Here is a 19,901-nt window from a genome sequence, read left to right on the forward strand (position 1 = left end):
TAAAACATTTTAGTTTCTGTGGACGTCAGGATTACTTTTTCTAATAAGAAACCATTGCCGATTTGTGTAGATTTCTTTTGCTTCATGCTGCAAATGAAAACAAGAGAGAACGCTATAGTCGAGTTCCTCGACTATCAGATACTCGTTACTCAGCTAGTGAGAGTGCAAACGAGAAAATTTGAATTTTTTTGGGAATTGGCAAGAAAAATAATAAAACGACAAAACATGTAACATTTTTCCAAACCTATTTTTGTAATCTAATAAATTTACAAAGCTAATAAAAAGATTACAAAAAAATCAAATCATTTTGCAAAAGTGCAGTGTTTAGTAATTGGTTTATATTACTATATTGTCCTTGACAGAGCAGAAGTAACTGATGACATAGCAAAGCCCAAAAAAAAAAGGGGCAAAGCTCTGGGTTGCACTTTTCTATTCATCATGCCCCTGATCAATGAGGCAGTGTCTTTGGTGATCATTGTCTTGAATAGATCAGAGTGCATGCAATCTGTCACAGGTTCCGTGTCATTGCATAGATGTTGAAACTCGCCATTAACCCCAGTGGCGCAGTGTATTCCAGGTTTTCCGGAAGACTCGTATAGAAGCGAGTTCTTCTTGGGTGAACAGCTATACATGCAGGCTAGCCATTGGTGAGTCCATCCGTCTTTTTCGATTCTTGCTATGGCACAACCCAATCGGCTACTGGGGCCCACCATCATCCTTCGGAAGTGCCCAACCTCCTTCCTGAAACAGAGAAATATTAGTTGGCTATGAGTTAGGTTAAAATCGAAGTTATAAATATAGCTTACTTATCCGGGGACAGTCCATTAATTAGACTGACTGCAGAAACGTGCTTGTACTGATCGTACCACGCATTCAATTGCGATCGAACTATCCTGAATGTATCCTGGTTCGCCTTAAACTTGTTATATACCGCATGGTAGCCCGGAGACGAGAACTCTTCTGTGGATATGCAGTGGTCTGTGGGTTGAAGATCGCAGCGTTTTAACAAGAGTGTAGCCAAGAAAGCCAAGTCGTGGTCCCACTTCAACTTAAGCATACGGGCTGCAATGGGCAGCCTGTGTAATTGGCCCCCGGCAACAATATCGCGATATGTGTTGTGATAGTTCAGAATGAACAATCTTATATGCTTGGGTATTGAAATGATTGTTGGCTCTTTTCCGCATTTAGGCGACCAGTTCTGCAATACAAGCAAAAGAGAAAGCTTTAGTCGGCTATCAGATACCCGTTACTCGGCTAATAGAAGTAACAGGAAGATATTTAAAAAATTTTGTTGGCATAGCGATTGAAACTGGCAAGAAAATAATAAAAAAGTGAAAGATTCAACACATTTCTAAAATTGTGGGCGAGACAATTTGGGCGGCCTGTGGGCCAAAATATTTTTAACATATCGGCAGAATTTGGCAAGACAAGCATGTTTCAAAATGTTTGGCGTGGGCTTTTTCTAACTTTTTTAGTTCTTGATTCATACGGACAGACAAACGAACGGACATGGTTAGGTTGACTCGGATATTGATCCCGCTAGGGTCGGAAAAGTTTCCTTTTCCATACTTTTCAACGAAGTTAGTGCACCCTTTTACTCTACAAGTAACGGGTATAAGGAAAGACTAATCTATTGTATGTGTTTCACATGAATAGTAATGTTTTAAAACTTACTTTCAAACTTTTTGGTAGCTTACTAAAAATTTATAATTGCATTTTAAACGTAGAGAATCCGATTCCTAGATGCACAGTATATCATTCGCAACTAATTAGTATTATTATCTAACAACAGATTCTTATGTCTTTCGCCAATGACAGCTATATTACTAGGAAAATTTGAAAAAAAAAAGCCACGTTGATAGTCAACGGGTTTATATCAAAAAGTGGCCAAATAAAATACCACAAATCTTTCTATGCTGATAAATACGCTGCAGTTTCCGAACTATCACTCTTACCCCACTGCTATTGCAGCCAATATGTGGCAGTTTTTTATCCGCTGGACAGTTTTTTAAATGACAATAGTTGGTTTCTGGCAGCAGAAAGACCAAATTCAGACCGAATAAGAGCAGCAACCCGGCTGCAACGCAAGGAGAACTCCACATCTTCACCATCGTTTTGAAACTAACATTGTTGTCCATTATTCGGTGTCGAAATTAGTTGAGATTATTAAATTATGCTTGCTTCATTACGACCAAGTGTGACCTAACAGCGTGTAGGCTTATTAGGTTTTAAAACTTCGAAAAATACTATTTACTAATAAAACATTTTAGTCCCTGTGGACGTCGATATGTGTAGATTTCTTTTGCTTCATGCTGCAAATGAAAACAAGAGAGAACGCTATAGTCGAGTTCCTCGACTATCAGATACTCGTTACTCAGCTAGTGAAAGTGGAAACGAGAAAATTTCCATGTTTTGGGAAATTGGCAAGAAAAATAATAAAACAACAAAACATGTAACTTTTTTCCAAACCTAATTTTGTAATCAAATAAATTTACCAAGCTAATAAAAAGATTACGAAAAAATCAAAACATTTTCCAAAAGTTCACTCGTGTTTTTTAGTAATTGGTTTATATTAATTTTTACGCTTAACTTTTTTTATCAAAGCACCAAACAATGTTGCCGTATGATAGCCTAAGTCAAAGGCAAAAAATCTGGGTTGCACTTTTCTATTCATCATGCCCCTGATCAATGAGGCAGTGTCTTTGGTGATCATTGTCTTGAATAGATCAGAGTGCATGCAATCTGTCACAGGTTCCGTGTCATTGCATAGATGTTGAAACTCGCCATTAACCCCAGTGGCGCAGTGTATTCCAGGTTTTCCGGAAGACTCGTATAGAAGCGAGTTCTTCTTGGGTGAACAGCTATACATGCAGGCTAGCCATTGGTGAGTCCATCCGTCTTTTTCGATTCTTGCTATGGCACAACCCAATCGGCTACTGGGGCCCACCATCATCCTTCGGAAGTGCCCAACCTCCTTCCTGAAACAGAGAAATATTAGTTGGCTATGAGTTAGGTTAAAATCGAAGTTATAAATATAGCTTACTTATCCGGGGACAGTCCATTAATTAGACTGACTGCAGAAACGTGCTTGTACTGATCGTACCACGCATTCAATTGCGATCGAACTATCCTGAATGTATCCTGGTTCGCCTTAAACTTGTTATATACCGCATGGTAGCCCGGAGACGAGAACTCTTCTGTGGATATGCAGTGGTCTGTGGGTTGAAGATCGCAGCGTTTTAACAAGAGTGTAGCCAAGAAAGCCAAGTCGTGGTCCCACTTCAACTTAAGCATACGGGCTGCAATGGGCAGCCTGTGTAATTGGCCCCCGGCAACAATATCGCGATATGTGTTGTGATAGTTCAGAATGAACAATCTTATATGCTTGGGTATTGAAATGATTGTTGGCTCTTTTCCGCATTTAGGCGACCAGTTCTGCAATACAAGCAAAAGAGAAAGCTTTAGTCGGCTATCAGATACCCGTTACTCGGCTAATAGAAGTAACAGGAAGATATTTAAAAAATATTGTTGGCATAGCGAAAAGTTGGCATAAAAAAGTGAAAAATTCAACACATTTCTAAAATTGTGGGCGAGACAATTTGGGCGGCCTGTGGGCCAAAATATTTTTAACATATCGGCAGAATTTGGCAAGACAAATATTTTAATGGTAAAGAAATCTAAGCATGGTTCAAAATTTTTGGCGTGGGCTTTTTCTAACATTTTTAGTTCTTGATTCATACGGACAGACAAACGAACGGACATGGTTAGGTTGACTCGGATATTGATCCCGCTAGGGTCGGAAAAGTTTCCTTTTCCATACTTTTCAACGAACTTAGTGCACCATTTTACTCTACAAGTAACAAACGTAGAGAATCCGATTGCTAGATGCACAGTATATCATTCGCAACTAATTAGTATTATCCAACAACAGATTCTTATGTCTTTCGCCAATGACAGCTATATTACTAGGAAAATTTGAAAAAAAAAAAGCCACGTTGATAGTCAACGGGTTTATATCAAAAAGTGGCCAAATAAAATACCACAAATCTTTCTATGCAGTTTCCGAACTATCACTCTTACCCCACTGCTATTGCAGCCAATATGTGGCAGTTTTTTATCCGCTGGACAGTTTTTTAAATGACAATAGTTGGTTTCTGGCAGCAGAAAGACCAAATTCAGACCGAATAAGAGCAGCAACCCGGCTGCAACGCAAGGAGAACTCCACATCTTCACCATCGTTTTGAAACTAACATTGTTGTCCATTATTCGGTGTCGAAATTAGTTGAGATTATCAAATTATGCTTGCTTTATTATGACAAAGTGTGACATACCAGCGTACAGGCTTATTTGGTTTTACAGCTTCGACCAAAACGAAAAATTAAGTTACGGTCTATACTAAACCGTATATTATTTTGGTCATGTTTTAAATACATACATATGAACAAGCAACAAATAAACTTAAATATGATGGGAAAACTTGCCGAAAAAAAATCAGGAAGTGTATTTACTTTAGTGAATATCCAGAATATGATATGTACATATGTACATTATACATGCTAGTAATTTAGTATTTGTTAAAAAATGTTATCGGACCAACTAAAAGGTCCCTTTCACTCTCTCAATAAAAAATATGGATGTTAAAGGACCGGCGTTAACTTTGATTAAACAAATTACATCATAACTTTGGTACAAATTTGAGCAAACTTATTGTATGTTTGTACAAGCATGCACATGCACATAAGTGCATATGTACATACATGTATATGTATGAGTTTTTTAGTGGAATCGCTGCACTGATTGATTAGAAACAAAAGTTGTCTTAATGGTAAATACATACATGGATCGGAAACTTTAATTGTTGATTAAGGTGAAAGCTATTTCTTCAGCACGGAGTGTTTTCTATTTATTATACATATGTACATTGTAGGTTTTTGTACCCTTTCAGAATATAAATATGTTATGTGTACATTGTTCTGTAAATAAGTACGTACATATGTGCATACGTACTTTTTTATTATTTATTGATCAGTTGAACAGCAGAATCGACAGTGTGCCACTTATATGGATCAGCTGATTTAATCTTAATATCGAATAAACTTGTTTAATTATTAACGTAAGAAAAATAAAACAAGGAAGATATGCCTTCGTTGCCTGGTACATATGTATGTACTTGTAAACGAATCTAGTATACCCTTTTACCAAAGACACTAAAATAATTATTCTAGTGTCTTTGCGTTTACTCTAAGAGTAACGGTTATAATTATTGGCGTGTTGTTGGAATTTTTTTAGCTTAATATAAAAAAAAAAAAAACAATTTCATTTGGTTTTTTTAAGAACTACAAAAATCTTATTTTAAACGCATTTTTGGCGCCATATACATATGTATGTATGTATATATATAGACATGTCCATCCATCCGTTCGCCCGTTTCTACGCAAGCTACATAGTTAAATATTTACATATGTACATACATATGTATTAATGTATGTATGTTTCTCATGAAACTTTCCCAATAATATTTCTTTGTCTGTTGTGAATAATTTGAAACGAGACGGATCGGATAACTTTATTATGTACATACATATGTATTTGTAGGCGCCATAGAAATGATTAAAAAATACATGGATAACACATTTTACTTTGTTTTGTATTATAAAGTGTTATAAAATGTGTCATAAAATATAAATTGAATATTATTCAGGCCTGAATATTTTGGCTAGGAAATCATTAGGCGGTGTTTCATCAAACTCTGTTAAGGGTGGAGCTATAGGCTGATGAAATAGAACTGCCTAAGAAGTAAGCACACAATAAGATAGCCAACAAGAGAGAGCGGATATTGTAGTTTTTACCGGCTTAGTAGAGTTGCCAGTCCACCGCGTTGAATGTATAAATATCGCCAGTATATTTACGTACATACAGAGCACATGGAGATTCGCAGAAGTCGACTACCCGGACTCTCTCCCGTCCCACAAAAGAAAATAGTAGATGAACATAGACGTAGAAAATATTTGATATCTAAATTTTAGTGTAATAGCTTACTGAACTTTTAAAACTGAATTTTCTTGAAATTTGTTTCCCATTGAAATTTAGACGTTCTACTCATAAATGGATAGATATAAAATTTATAAACTATAGAGAAAAACATGTTTCCAGGTTTCCAGTTGGGTGGGCACCAACTGCTATTTAAAAGGGTTCGACCAGGTGCAAACCCCTTTTGACTGCGGCCATGGCAAGTGGGAGAGCGAGAGGCATTGAGAGCGGCAGCTGCACTGGCAATGTGGTGGTTGCGTTGCGTTGCGTGGAAAAGTGATTTTATGTTCAAAACACATGGTTTGCGGCAGAATGGTTATGTGAAGAACGGAAAACGGCCGCAAATTGATGAGCGGTACAGTATTAATTGAATTTAATCAAATCGATTCGCATGACAGCAATGGAGGAGTTCGCCGAGTACTATGGGTAAGTTTTTTGGGATGTGAAGTATGTGTGTGTGTGGGGAGCCTCAAGAACACGCATGCAACAAGTGTCTAAAATTAGCGTTAAGTGCAATCAAACACGGTGGCTAATTTTAGACACGATTTAGCACCCACTTCTCGGCCACACGACGTGAATCGGCTATTCCCTATCAGCTGAGTTGCGTATAAACAATGGCCAAATCTGCAGCTCCACGCGACCATGTTAATGAAAAGCACAAACAAAGCCAAATTAGGTAGAGCATCTTGGAGCTATCAGCACCCCAACTGAAAAATGCCATGTGGATCGAATTAATCCTTTCCTAAAAGGATGAAAAGTTCAGCTGCTTCTTTCGTGGCGTACAAATTCTAGTCAAACTGAACGTAATGAAATATTTTCTATTACTTACATGTTTGGGAAATAATATTTCGTTTTAAAATTAGTCATACATATGTACATATGTATGTATTTTTCTGAACAAAATCTTGGTTTTGTAGTCGCGTTTCTTATCTTGTGAACGTTTTTTACGATATTCGCATCTTTCTAATGTGTAAGATGAATACTCTATTAATGCAAAGTGTGTCAAAGATGCAAATATTTAAGTTTCATCAAATCATAAGCAAGTGCCACACTTGTATTGAGCCTAAAATTTAGCTACCTCTGCTACTTATTTAATGACGACAAGCAATTTCCACTATTCGAACCGCTAATCGATCGCGACAATTCATTAGGGCTTGTGGTAAACTTGGCCCATCGACCTGACAAGGCATCCGTTGGATTGCGAAGTCCCATCCGTAGTATGCATTCGGGTATACGATACTCGTACTTCATATTCAGGTGGGGAAGGAGGTGGCAACGGGTTACCAATTAGCGTTATCAGCGTCAGAGGCGCGATTCCACCACAGTTGTGTCTGACCTGAGGATTCGAGAGCTTCTGTCCGGCTGGCACTCACCACGATCCCCCGGAGCCGTAGAACCGATTCGCTATTTAATGGCACTGGCGTGCCTGACGAACGCTCAGAAATAAGTGGAACGCTTCCCGGCGCTATACGCAAGTCGATCAAGTTCCAAACTGCAAATTCGAATACGCAAACTCAATTAAGTGGCAACCAGATACAGATTCGGTTAATAGTTGCGCACTCAAGTCTCGTATTAGAAACTCGATTCCACCCGTGGAAACTAAAAATGGCTGGCAGTTTGTGAAATTTAGTAAATAAAGATTCAAAGGGGAAAAATAAGAAACAAAGAAGCAAAAAATTATCTTTGTGACTAAAGGATCTAAACTAGTTCACAAGCAAGCAGGTGAGAAATCGATAATTATTGCTCTGAAATTTACATTTTTAAACATATCTCAAAAAATGTTTAATATTTATAGACAGCCTAATACTATTATTTATTTTCACCTATGTACGATAATGTTAAATGTTTACATTGAGTGGTAAACCAAAGTAAAATCGATTTGAAACACTTGAAGGAATGTGAAAAATTTTTTGTAATTTCTGAAACCTTAACAAATATGTACACTGTCAAGGTGACAAACTCATAGTTTCTTGAGCGTTGGGTTAGCTGAGACACTACACCTTGGGATAACTTTATGTGGAGATATCCCCTGTTAGTCATCGGAAATAATCCCCGATGATCACAAGACTCTAATTTAGATCAGCTTCGATGCGACTTGGCGACTGTAAAACCGTTGTCTACATTCGCACATTAACGAACGCCCACTAATTTTCTTATGGCCCGATCCATAAACCCAAACTCCGCAAATTTCTTAGCCCACCTACCACCACAGACACTTTCCACAAATTGCGAACGTGTTAATATGTGGGTTCTGTAAACATCGAAAATACGGCGGGTTATTATTGCACGGCTCAGCAGAAGCCCTAAGCTCCGATTGCACAGTAACCCATTATAATAATTGTTTAATGAACGTATTCCAGAATGCCCAGCTGGAGCGTGACGAATGCGTTTCGCGTGCTCACACGCAAGAAGCCCCTGGAGGACTCGAATGAATCCAAACTGGCCAAGGTCTTATCCGCCTTTGATCTTACCGCCCTGGGAATCGGATCGACGTTGGGTGTGGGTGTTTACGTCCTCGCTGGCGAAGTGTCCAAGCAATATGCTGGGCCTGCCGTGGTCGTGAGCTTCCTGATCGCTGCCATCGCCTCGATCTTCGCCGGATTGTGCTATGCGGAGTTCGGAGCTCGGGTTCCAAAAGCGGGATCGGCGTATATCTACAGCTATGTGACTATTGGCGAGTTTATCGCCTTCCTCATCGGCTGGAATCTCATTCTCGAATACGCAATCGGTAAGTTCTCAATTGGTGACGCCGCCGATTGATTGGTTTGATTTAATTGCCAATATTCTATTTTCCTAGGCTCTGCCAGTGTCGTCAAGGGTTTAAGCACCTATCTCGACCAGCTTTGCGGCAATCCGATGAGTAGTTTCCTGGGCACCCACATGCCCCTCAATATTGAGGGAATGAGTGCCTATCCGGATCTGTTTGCCTTCGTGGTAACCATACTTTTTTCCCTGGCCATTGCAGTTGGAGCCAAGGAATCTACCAGGGTGAACAATGTCTTTACCATGCTCAATCTTGGAGTGGTGTTGTTCGTCATTATCGCGGGTCTTTTTAAAGGTGGGTTGGAGATTGTTTTACATATTAATTTACTTACACAATCCTCTACAGTTTCCAGAAGCAACTGGTCCATTCCAAAATCGGAGGTACCCGAGGGTTACGGCGATGGTGGATTTATGCCGTACGGAGTTTCGGGCATAATCAAGGGTGCTGCTGTTTGCTTTTACGGCTTCATTGGCTTCGACTGCATTGCCACAGCTGGAGAGGAGGCCAAGAACCCCAAGAAGTCCATTCCATTTGCTGTGATTGTCTCGCTGGCCATGATCTTTCTGGCCTACTTTGGAGTGTCCACAGTGCTGACCATGATGCTACCCTATTTTGAGCAGGACGAAAAGGCTCCACTGCCCCATGTCTTTCGGATAAACGGCTGGCATGTGGCCGAGTATGTTGTCAGTATTGGAGCGATGTTTGGACTGTGCTCCAGCATGATGGGAGCCATGTTCCCGTTGCCAAGGATCGTATTTGCCATGTCTAACGATGGATTGCTGTTCAAATTTCTTGGAGACATTAGCGAGAAGTACAAGACACCTTTCAAGGGAACCATGATCACAGGTCTGCTGACTGGTATTCTGGCAGCCGTTTTCAATCTCAGCCAACTGGTGAACATGATGTCCATTGGCACTTTATTGGCCTATTCCATGGTGGCGAGTTGCGTCCTTATGCTGCGCTACGAAGTGGACGATCGACGGGAGAGCCGCATTGTGGCAAATGGACGTGCCACGGGTCTGGAGCAGGATCATCCCGGTGCCCTCTGGAGGCGGATATTCAACCTAAACGGTCAGACAGTACCCACAAAGCAGACTTCAAGGATCGTCACCTACAGTGTCACGCTGTTCTGTGAGTACAAATTGTATTTTTGAAACTTGATTAGAGCGAATTATACTTTACGAAGCTAGCTCTGATATTATTACATATTTATACTAAGGATTAGTATTATTATTACACGTTTTTAATGTATCAGGAATAGGAATAGTAAACAGCATAAGTATATTGTAGACTTTTCAAAATTTGATCAAATTTATTTTGTTTTAGCTCTTTGGTGCATGGTTTTCTCGCAGATTCTGACCAAGTTCGAGGAGGATCTGGCTAACGTGACGTCCTTCGACGGTATTAAGCTGGTGCTGGGCACCATCCCCCTTGCAGTACTGCTCCTGATTATCTCGCGCCAACCAACATCAGGGGTGAAATTGTCGTTCAAGGTTCCCTTGGTACCCTGGCTACCGGGCATTTCCATTCTGATTAACATTTACCTGATGATCAAGTTGGATATTCTCACATGGGTGCGCTTTAGCATATGGATCGCAATAGGCCTGACTATCTTTCTGGCCTACGGCATCCGTCACAGCCGACTGAGGCAGCGGGAACAGCGCAACAATTCCATCGCCATGATGCGGGATTGCAGCAATACGGCGTTGTTGGGCGGCCAGGAAAACTCAAAATACAGCAACGAGGTGCCCCTGATATTGATGCACAGTACATCCTAAATACGTATTGATATTTAACATTTAATATTTAACATACTATACATTTAAATTTTGCCTGCAAGATACGCGATCATCATCCACATACTCACGTATGTAATTTACACATGCACTTATCCTCATATCGTTAAATAGGATACCAAAAACTACGAAAGTACAATAAGTAAGCTGAAAGCAATAAACACGAATATTCCTATGCTAAATAGATTTACATTTATTTCAATGACAGATTTGCTTATAATTTAGCGGTGAAATTCAGCCGGCCAATGCGATCAAATGGGATTAAGCATTTTAAAATGTAATCTTGCTGCACTCTCAGTACATAACAGATATTAAATAATTGTAGCGATCAATTGGAGTCACAATCCATATGTCAATTGATTTCGACGCGTCTATATTATTATCTTGACATTACTGCACTCTAAATATTGACTCGTTTTCCGCTGCGAAAGCCGACCGTGCTTTTCATAAAAACGATAGATTTAACAGAAATGTTACTAAGTATACTTGTACTACACTTATAACAATTGCAATGTTTCCCAGACTTAAATCTCGACTTTGGTAGCTGCAGTAGCATTCCGCTCGCCATTCTCCCTTTCACGTTCTGCAGGCTCCTCCTCTTCAGCCTCTTCGCGCTGCTCCTCAGAGGAGGCCTGCTCTTCCTCCTCGCTCGCGACAATAATGAACTCACTGTCTCCAGTCGTAGAGTTAGTTTTTTCGCTCGAGCGACTGGAATTTGAACGCGGTTCTAAAGCAGACCCGTACAAAGCGGGATTGCAGGTAAACTCCTGTTTCTTGGCGGCGTTTACTTCACGTGCAATGGTGGATACCGCACTGGGATTCACGTTCTGGCTGTGCTTGAAAGAGCCACCCTGCGATTGCTGGCCGAATCCCAGAGCGCCAGTTACGGGTTTAACTATCGGACGCTGATTCTTTGCCAGACCACCGGTTACCATGCTGGCCGAAAATCCCGGCGGCGGTTTGAAACCAATATGCGGAGCATTGCACGTGTCCATCTTAAATACGTGTCGAGTTCGGGTGCTACCTAGTTGTTTCTCCACGCGCAGGGACTGAGTGGGAACGACGGGCGCCCGACGAACCACCCGCGGTATAGCGGCCTGAGACATATCCGTCAACTCTCCGGTGGCTGACTGACCAGCTCCTCCACTTGGCTGATCTCCGAATCCGTACATCCGCTCGTGGCGCTCGTGGACATTCCCGTCGAAATCCTTGGACATTCGCCTGCTTGCCGACGTTTTGGAAATATCAGGTGCGGGCAGAAGTGGAGCCACATGCACCGCAGCCGGAACGTTGACACTGGTGCCTAGCCCTAGGCGCTGTTTAACATCGTTCAAGGTTTGATGTGCCTGCTGACGTGCCTTTTCTGCCCCCACTTCCAGCAAATACATCATCTCGTTGCGCCTGGTCATGTGATGGTGTATCTGTTCACGGATCGGGCGCAAGTGCTCGACCACAGCCTCGGCCACACGGTCCTTATACTTAGCCGTGTCCAAAGTGGCGGCCTCATCCACCACTGTCTTAATGGGCTGCCCAGTGACCTGGGCATGGATGTTGACCAGATTGCTGACGCCAGCTCGCTTGCCAGGATTATAGGTAATATCTGATGTAAAGTCTGTGACGGCTTTCTTTATCTTCTGCGTTATCAAGTCGGGCGAGTCACACAAGTTGATGGTGGCCTTAGGATTTGCCTCCGATTTGGACATCTTTTTGGAGGGATCTCGCAGGGACAACACACGAGAGGCATCACCATCCTCAATAATGGCAGTGCACACAGGGAAGGTCTCGCCATAGCGACCGTTATAAGTTCTGGCCAAGTGCTGGGCCAGCTGAATGTGCTGAATTTGATCAGCGCCCACAGGAACATGTGTCGCCCTAATGGAAAAACGAATAACAAGTACTAAAATAAGTAAGCCTGAAACATTAGGTTAAAGACGACCATTATTGCATATGGCAACCAATTTGCATGATTAAAAGATAGTGCATACAGATATTTAACGTAATTTTGTACTTAAAAGATGTAAGGCTGAACCAAAATAAATAGATAGATATTTACTTGTAGAGCATGATGTCGGCTGCTTGGAGAACCGGGTAAACGTACAATCCCAGAGGGACATCCTTAAGAAGGCGGGATTTCTCCCGGAACTGCGGGAGTTGAGCCAATCGCGGCATGGTTGTCATGGAGCTAAGGATCCAGTTGAACTCAGCGTGCGCGGCAACTGCGGACTGGACGAAGAGCGTGCTTTTGGTGGGATCGATTCCACAGGCGAGCAGTGTGGCGGCCATGGTGAAGATGTTCTCTCGCAGAAGCGGCGGATTGTGGGGCATGGTAATAGAGTGCAAATCCACAATACAGACGGTGACATCGTCACGGGCATTCTGCAGCTGCACCCACTTGCGCACGGCGCCGAGATAGTTACCCAGATGCAGGGAACCCGTGGGCTGGATGCCACTGAAGATCTTCCTCGGCCAACGGCTGTTATGCTGGATTGGGGTAAAACATTAGAGTGTGTTATGTAAACTAATTCTACGAATTTACTCACGTCCTCGTAGCCACTCTCTCCGGTATTACCATGGGTCTGCTGCTTGTTGCCACCCGTCACCTGGGCCGTCGCAGAGGGCGTTCCAGCTGTCCTACTGGCCAATCCCGGCAAGAAACTCCTAGCCTGAATGCAACGGCGCTGAAAATGCACAGCAGTCGGTTCCTTTTTGGCCACCTTAGACAGGCTGCGACTTAACTTGCCAAATCGGAACATTGCAATCAGCTATGAATTTTGTACCCCAAAACCTTTAAAAAAAAATATTGGGAATAATGCGGAATAATGTGAGAACAAAGCCCAAAAATAAATTATTTGTTTGAAACGGCCTAAATTTTGACACTGAGCGTTCGCGAGCGTTGCCAGATGGTTTTCGAAAAGCCGGTGCGACAGCTGTTAACAGTGATGCTCAGCTTGGCGACTTTGTCGCTAAAACGAGAATGAGCAAAAAGCTACTTTAAGATTTCGATATCGCTAGATTTGGAAATCAATTGAAACTATTCAAACACGTATTAAGTGGTGAAAGATTATGCTCAAATAACTTGCCAATAAATTTTTAAATGAAGTGAATTATTCAATTAATTATTTTTTTTCAAAAAACACCCTATTCACGGCTTTTTACACTTTCCATAACTTTTAGCTTGACAATTTTTAAACTAATTGTTTGAAGGTAAATAATCCCGACACCAATTTATAACAAAATAAATTATTAAAAACTGGAAGCCTAATTTCCCATTCTTCTTTTAGCTAGTAACTTTATTAGTTGTGCTACAGAAAATCAAACGACAATGGACAAGGATTCATCTACTGAAGGGGAGTATCGAGTTTTCAAAGTGTGTTGTATTTATTCTATCTTAATACACATATTACATTGCAATTAACGCCTGGCGCCATTACCATTATTTATATTTTCCACTTTTCAGTTTCTACATTGAGAGTTACAAATATGCGGAGACTGTCGTTTCGGCCGTCAGGATAATTTTTCGAATAGGGGTTATCCAAAGATTTCAAACGCGGTGCAAAATTCTTCACTATCTGGCAGGGATTGGGAAGTGCTTAGAAATTGATGGGTTTGCCAAAGGCAGCTGCCACATTAGCCTCACGCAAGGCTTCGGCACATGTCTAAAAGAAAAAGAGAGTGTGCATTAGACTCGAAACATTCTAATAGGAAGCAAAGTGATTCTGAGCTACAACAGATTCGTGATCACTTACTGGATGCGCATGACAAACACGGGCAACATCCTCGGCAGCCGCTCCGTACTCCATGGCCAGCACAGCCTCGTTAATCAACTCGCCAGCACTAGGTCCGATGATGTGGGTTCCCAGGACCTTATCGGTGGCCTGATCGGCCAGAACCTTGACGAAACCGTCGGTTTCGTTGTTGGTCTTGGCACGAGAGTTGGCCAGGAAGGGGAACTTGCCAACCTTGTAGGCTACGCCCTCCTGCTTCAGTTGCTCCTCGCTCTTGCCCACCCACGCGACCTCGGGATGCGTGTAGACCACACTGGGCACGCAGTTGTAGTCGATGTGCACGTGGCCTCCGTTGATGCCCTCAATGGTGATGAGGCCCTCATCTTCAGCCTTGTGCGCCAACATGGGTCCGTGAATGCAGTCGCCGATGGCGTATATGTTGGGCACCACAGTTTGGAAAGTGGCGTTGACGGGGATCCTGCCGCGGTCGTCCTTAACAATGCCCACAGCCTCGAGACCCAGACCTTCGGTGTAGGGACGACGTCCAACACTGACCAGCAGGGCGTCGCATTGAATCTCCTCTTTCTCGCCAGACTTTGCATTCTCAACGGACACGGTGACGTTGTCGCCGCTGCGAGAGGCAGCCGTCACCTTGGTGCCCAGCTTGAACTTAAGACCCTGCTTAATGAGCACCTTTTGGAACGTCTTGGAGACTTCGTTATCGATGCCCACGCCGCCGATCGTGTCCATGAACTCAATGGCAGTGACCTCAGCGCCCAGACGCGACCATACCGAACCTAGCTCCAGACCAATGACACCGGCGCCGATGACAACCAGATGCTTGGGCACCTTGGCCAGTTTCAGGGCGCCAGTGCTACTTACAATAACTTCCTCGTCGATCTGTGAAGATTTTGAATAGCATAAATAATTAAGCGTGTGGTAGAGCTTTGGCACTTACTTCAATGCCAGGGAAGGGGGTAACCTCCGAGCCGGTGGCGATGAGGATGTTCTTGGTCTTGACCGTCTCTGTGGAACCGTCGGATTTCTTAACCTGCACCTCGTTGGGATTGACGATGCTGCCGAAGCCCGTCAGCTGTGTGACCTTGTTCTTCTTGAAGAGCATGGCAATGCCACCGGTCAAAGCCTTCACAGCGTTTGACTTTTGACCCATAAGCTTTTCCAGATCCAGACTAACGCTGCCGCAACTGATGCCACGGCTCTCCAGATCCCCGGAGTGTGCCATGTGGTAGTAGTGGGAGTTGTTCAGCAGAGCCTTTGAGGGAATGCAGCCAACATTCAAGCAGGTGCCGCCCAGAGTGGCCTCCTTTTCCACGCTGACCGTCTTCATGCCCATCTGGGCGGCCTTGATGGCGGCCACATAGCCACCGGGTCCGGAGCCAATCACCACGATGTCCGCCTCGTGGGTGCTGGAGTAGCAGCGGGCGTTAAGGGCACCCAGAATGGCGGCATTGGTGCGCAGAGGAGTCTGTAAAGAAGACAGATTACTACATGTTGTGCCACCTTATCATTTATCACGCCAGTCGCACGCATGTCGCACTAACTTTCGGCCGACTATCAGCTGATAATTGGCCCAATTAGCGACCTTGAAAACGGGGCCAAACAAATCCCCCAAACGCCAGTGATTCACCCACTGGGATCATATGAGCACTGCAGGTGATCCAAGTGCATTTTCCAGCCTTTTCCTGCCCATATCTCGACCCCCTCGGTGAGGTTAGATTGCATAACTTGAGGGGCGATGGCGTTTGGGGAATCGGTTATGTCTCCCATTCCTTACCTTGGCTACTGCCGAAACAACATGACGGAGCGTGAACTGCATTGCTGGTGCGGGCGAGTTATGGAGATAATCGTTATTTAACTACAAACACAGCACTAGTTTGATGTGTTTTTCCGACTGTTTTTCGTGTTGTGGAGCTCGGAGCGGTCGCAGGGCTGGCGATGTGCACTCGATAGTGGTCATATGATGGCCAGGGAGTTATCGATTGTCTTGGAGATTTTCCACTCTGTTGAAATGAGAAATTATAGAAAATTTTCAGATTGTAAAGGTTGATTTAAAAAATATTTATTTGATGATCGTTCAAAATAGGATATGTCCGTACTCAATAGCTAGTTCCCAAATATTTTCATTTTATGGGTCATTTATAGAATATGTGTGAAAAAATTTTTATAATTTTAGCTACCATTAATTTATATTCTTGTTATTGTTAGATATTATTTTTTAAAAAATATATGTAACCGTATATATTTTAAAGATTTCGTACACCCAAAATAAACAGATACGACTACAATATTGCCCTATATTAGAAAGACCATTGGAGTTTCAATTTTGTAGAAGGTATTTCTTTTTATACCATTTTCTAAAATAAACGGATTATTTTGAATGTGTGTGAAATAATTCAAGTCTTCTATTTATAGAGGTAATCAAAAATATATTATACGATGAATATCGATAGTTTGCTGCACAACCCTGTGTGGTATTCCCCAGTCCTGATATTTCCCAGCACACTTTTGGTATTTTTGCGGCGCTTTCAACTGGCGTTTTCGTTAAAGCATCAGTATTTCGCTAACTGTCGCAATGCGGTCACACTGGTTCGCGGACACAACAAGATGGCGAGACTTGCTCCCGAAATCTGTTAGAAAACGCCACAAGAGCAGATAATTAGTTAAGTATTCGACCAGAAAAGAGTTCGCCGAAGTGCCGGGCAGCCGCGGCGTATTTTGCAAAGTGTGTGCTTGGCCAGCGTAGCCCGTGAGCCGCGACAGGCGATACCTTCTGCTGGCCTTGCCTTGTTGCTGTGCCCGTGTGTGCGTCAGCGTGTGCGGTGCGAGTGTGTGCGTGGGCTGCCAAGAGGGCCGAGAATCGCTGAGTTTCCAAGATGATGAGCAACTACGGCAACATGATGGACTCACCGAAGTCATCGCCCCACGGCGGCGGCCGATCACCCGTGGTGGCACGTCAAGACTCCTCCGGCACCCTGAAAACGACCATTTCGCTGGGCAAGACGCCTACGATCATACACACGGGACCATTCTACTCCATGAAGGAACCGCCCGCCAAGGCAGAACTTACCGGCGACAAGGATCTCATGACCGAGTACGGACTGCACCACACACTCACCAAGTTTAAGGAGAAGAAGTTCAAAGAGTCGCTGGCTTCGTTTCTTCAGAACATCCCCGGCATCAACGACCTCATCACGCATCCCGTGGAGAACAGCACGCTGCGTAGCGTGATCGAAAAGCCGCCCATTGGTGGGAAGGAGCTTCTTCCGCTGACCCCCGTGCAGCTGGCCGGATTCCGCCTGCATCCTGGACCGGTTGGTGTTACCAATATGTCTTTATTTCACTTGCTCTGCCTTACGAATGACGAATGTTTAGCTACGGCACATTAAATAGTTCAAAACACTTTTAGACGCTACTGCACTGCTTTGCGACTCCATACATTCGCTTTCATTATTTTAGCCTTTCAAATATCAAATGTAAGGTTTTAAATGATCAAATAATTCGATGCATTCAACTATGCGTACAGCCTAATCCTAAATCCTGCACAAACTTATGTATATACCAAAGACAAAACTACTATAAAATTTAATTTTGTTGAGCCTTTTCTTGTCATTTATTTCTATGATCACCGTTGTATTATGCGCTTGTATTGTATTTTCACTAAATTATGACCAAAACTACTTTGAAATACAAATAATTTAGTCATTAATTTATGTTCAAAATAATTTGATTCAAAATTAGTTAAAGAAGTAAAAGGAATTAATGTTGGTTTTCCTTTAAAGCTCTTTTTGTACAGGGTATATTGAGTCAGAAGCTTGCAACGCAGTGAAGGCGACATTTTCAACCATATAAAGTGTATTTATTGTTAATCAGTATGAACAGCCGAATTGATATAGCCGTGTCCGTCTGTGCGTTTCTTCGCAGCCTAGTCTCTCGGGTTTAAAGCTATCTGCATTAAAGGAGTTTAAATGTTTAAATTTTAATTCCACGTTGTGCATAAGTCGAAGCGCTCCATATAGGACCACAATATCATATTGCTGCTATATGAATATTTGGAAAAAAAAAACGGCTTGCCGAATCCACGTTCATTTCTTGTTTGTAATAGTTTTTGCTTATTTATTTATTGGTATTCGATATTCTGAGCGGTTTTTAATCACTCTATACCTAATATATAAAGAACAGATAAATAAATATATGTTTAATACACGCCTTTCTAGCAGACTGATCGTTTTTCTGTACAGAATTAAAAAATAATTGTTTTACATGATACTAGTCCTATATTCTAGAATTTATCCTATTCTGATGTCCATTTCAGCTGCCGGAACAGTATCGTACCACATATGTCACACCTGCGCGTAAACACAAAAACAAACACAAAAAGCACAAACACAAAGACGGCGTAACCACGGGACAGGAATCCACGCTGCTCGGTAAGCTATCTGCTGAATTATTGGTCAACTCGATCACACATAACCCAATGATTACAACCTTGCAGACTCGGCCGGCCTGGAGACTTACGAGAAAAAGCACAAGAAGCAGAAACGCCACGAGGACGATAAGGAGCGCAAGAAGCGTAAAAAGGAGAAGAAGCGTAAAAAGAAAAACCAGAGTCCCGAACCGGGCGTGGGTCTGCTGCCCGGAGGAGCGGGCTTGGGCGGAGCAGCAGGTGTAATGGGAGCCACTAGTCTGGGATCGCTGGGAGGTGGACCTGGCCCCGGGCTGTCCAGCCTTAGTGCCAGTATGGGACCTGGCGTTGTGGGGAGCATGAACAGCTTCTCCTCATCGATGCAGATGCAGCAGCAACAGCAGATGCCCATGCAGCAACAGCAGATGTCAAGTGGTGGTCTTCTGGGATCTGTGCTGGGCACGAGCGGCGGTCCAGGTGGCGGTGGCGGAGGAGGAGGCGGGGGTGGAGGCGGCGGTGGGAGCCTGCTTATGTCGCAGTTCTAGGCAGGATCCTTTAGCAAAATAGACTTGGCTCATTACCTCTCATCAGCAGGCGCACCCCAAATGGCAACATAAAAAAAAAAAATGCAGAAGGACCTCGGTCCTTTAAATGCAATTTTCTCGATATCGTTTCGTGTCCTAGATATTAATTTATGATTATCGTAAATGTAAAATAGTTTATTTCTGTAATTAGCCAACAATTTATCGTTCGTTTTTCGCGCTAGCTTAATGAGATTTATTTAAACGCAAGTTATGGTACAAAACGCAAAACGTTTTCGCTCTCGATTCCAACTCTTCCCTCCGCATGAACACAAACACCTCCACCCCCCCACTAAAATCAAAAAAAAAAAAAACGCTGCTTTGCAACCCTTTTTATTTTGCTTACCAACCTCGTAACGTGTAGGGTCAGTATTTCAATTAAATTTCTGCAATGGTTTGTTCTTCCAGCAAGTTTTTAAACACAAAAGAAAGCTGAGATTCAACAAAATAAAAATGCCTGTACTATAAGTAATTAATTTTAGTGATTAGGCACATAAAACAATAAACAAGCATACAAATGATCGAAGTGTGTGTTTCCAACGGTTCTGCATTTTGTTTAATATAAACATTTCTTTCAACGAA

At 42.7% G+C, this 19,901-nt stretch overlaps 6 protein-coding genes across 7 annotated transcripts; 2 read left to right on the top strand and 4 right to left on the bottom strand.

The window, feature by feature from the left end:
* Window positions 1–228: 228 nt before the first annotated feature.
* On the bottom strand, window positions 229–2,130 carry LOC6546396 (venom allergen 5.02). Its single transcript, XM_026976956.1, has 3 exons — window positions 1,956–2,130; window positions 807–1,198; window positions 229–741 (listed from the first exon to the last, which is right to left on the bottom strand). The coding sequence occupies exons 1-3, from the start codon at window positions 2,109–2,111 to the stop codon at window positions 345–347; spliced, it is 945 nt and encodes a 314-aa protein (XP_026832757.1). The 5' UTR covers window positions 2,112–2,130; the 3' UTR covers window positions 229–344.
* A 400-nt stretch (window positions 2,131–2,530) lies between these two features.
* Window positions 2,531–4,262, bottom strand: LOC6546355 (venom allergen 5.02). The gene is made up of 3 exons (XM_001972851.3): window positions 4,081–4,262; window positions 3,044–3,435; window positions 2,531–2,978 (listed from the first exon to the last, which is right to left on the bottom strand). The coding sequence occupies exons 1-3, from the start codon at window positions 4,234–4,236 to the stop codon at window positions 2,573–2,575; spliced, it is 954 nt and encodes a 317-aa protein (XP_001972887.2). The 5' UTR covers window positions 4,237–4,262; the 3' UTR covers window positions 2,531–2,572.
* Window positions 4,263–6,234: 1,972 nt separating this feature from the next.
* LOC6546356 (cationic amino acid transporter 2) lies at window positions 6,235–10,774 on the top strand. Of its 2 annotated transcripts, none has more exons than XM_001972852.3 (5): window positions 6,235–6,456; window positions 8,391–8,758; window positions 8,828–9,088; window positions 9,140–9,925; window positions 10,121–10,774. In XM_001972852.3, the coding sequence occupies exons 1-5, from the start codon at window positions 6,422–6,424 to the stop codon at window positions 10,570–10,572; spliced, it is 1,902 nt and encodes a 633-aa protein (XP_001972888.2). In that variant the 5' UTR covers window positions 6,235–6,421; the 3' UTR covers window positions 10,573–10,774. The 2 variants fall into 2 exon arrangements, with proteins under 2 accessions (XP_001972888.2, XP_015013995.1); XM_015158509.2 differs by lacking the exon at window positions 6,235–6,456 and adding an exon at window positions 7,472–7,752.
* LOC6546357 (tryptophan--tRNA ligase) lies at window positions 10,760–13,504 on the bottom strand. The gene is made up of 3 exons (XM_001972853.3): window positions 13,131–13,504; window positions 12,644–13,071; window positions 10,760–12,462 (listed from the first exon to the last, which is right to left on the bottom strand). Exons 1-3 carry the CDS (start codon window positions 13,341–13,343, stop codon window positions 11,115–11,117), a joined length of 1,989 nt encoding a protein of 662 aa, XP_001972889.1. The 5' UTR covers window positions 13,344–13,504; the 3' UTR covers window positions 10,760–11,114.
* A 438-nt stretch (window positions 13,505–13,942) lies between these two features.
* Window positions 13,943–16,430, bottom strand: LOC6546358 (dihydrolipoyl dehydrogenase, mitochondrial). Its single transcript, XM_001972854.3, has 4 exons — window positions 16,111–16,430; window positions 15,274–15,801; window positions 14,337–15,215; window positions 13,943–14,246 (listed from the first exon to the last, which is right to left on the bottom strand). Exons 1-4 carry the CDS (start codon window positions 16,150–16,152, stop codon window positions 14,181–14,183), a joined length of 1,515 nt encoding a protein of 504 aa, XP_001972890.1. The 5' UTR covers window positions 16,153–16,430; the 3' UTR covers window positions 13,943–14,180.
* A 460-nt stretch (window positions 16,431–16,890) lies between these two features.
* Window positions 16,891–19,841, top strand: LOC6546359 (mediator of RNA polymerase II transcription subunit 19). The gene is made up of 3 exons (XM_001972855.3): window positions 16,891–17,647; window positions 18,649–18,763; window positions 18,829–19,841. The coding sequence occupies exons 1-3, from the start codon at window positions 17,210–17,212 to the stop codon at window positions 19,281–19,283; spliced, it is 1,008 nt and encodes a 335-aa protein (XP_001972891.1). The 5' UTR covers window positions 16,891–17,209; the 3' UTR covers window positions 19,284–19,841.
* Window positions 19,842–19,901: the final 60 nt, after the last annotated feature.

This window comes from Drosophila erecta, unplaced genomic scaffold, assembly GCF_003286155.1.
Source record: "Drosophila erecta strain 14021-0224.00,06,07 unplaced genomic scaffold, DereRS2 tig00000021-arrow-pilon, whole genome shotgun sequence".
Classification (NCBI taxonomy): Eukaryota; Metazoa; Arthropoda; class Insecta; order Diptera; family Drosophilidae; genus Drosophila; species Drosophila erecta.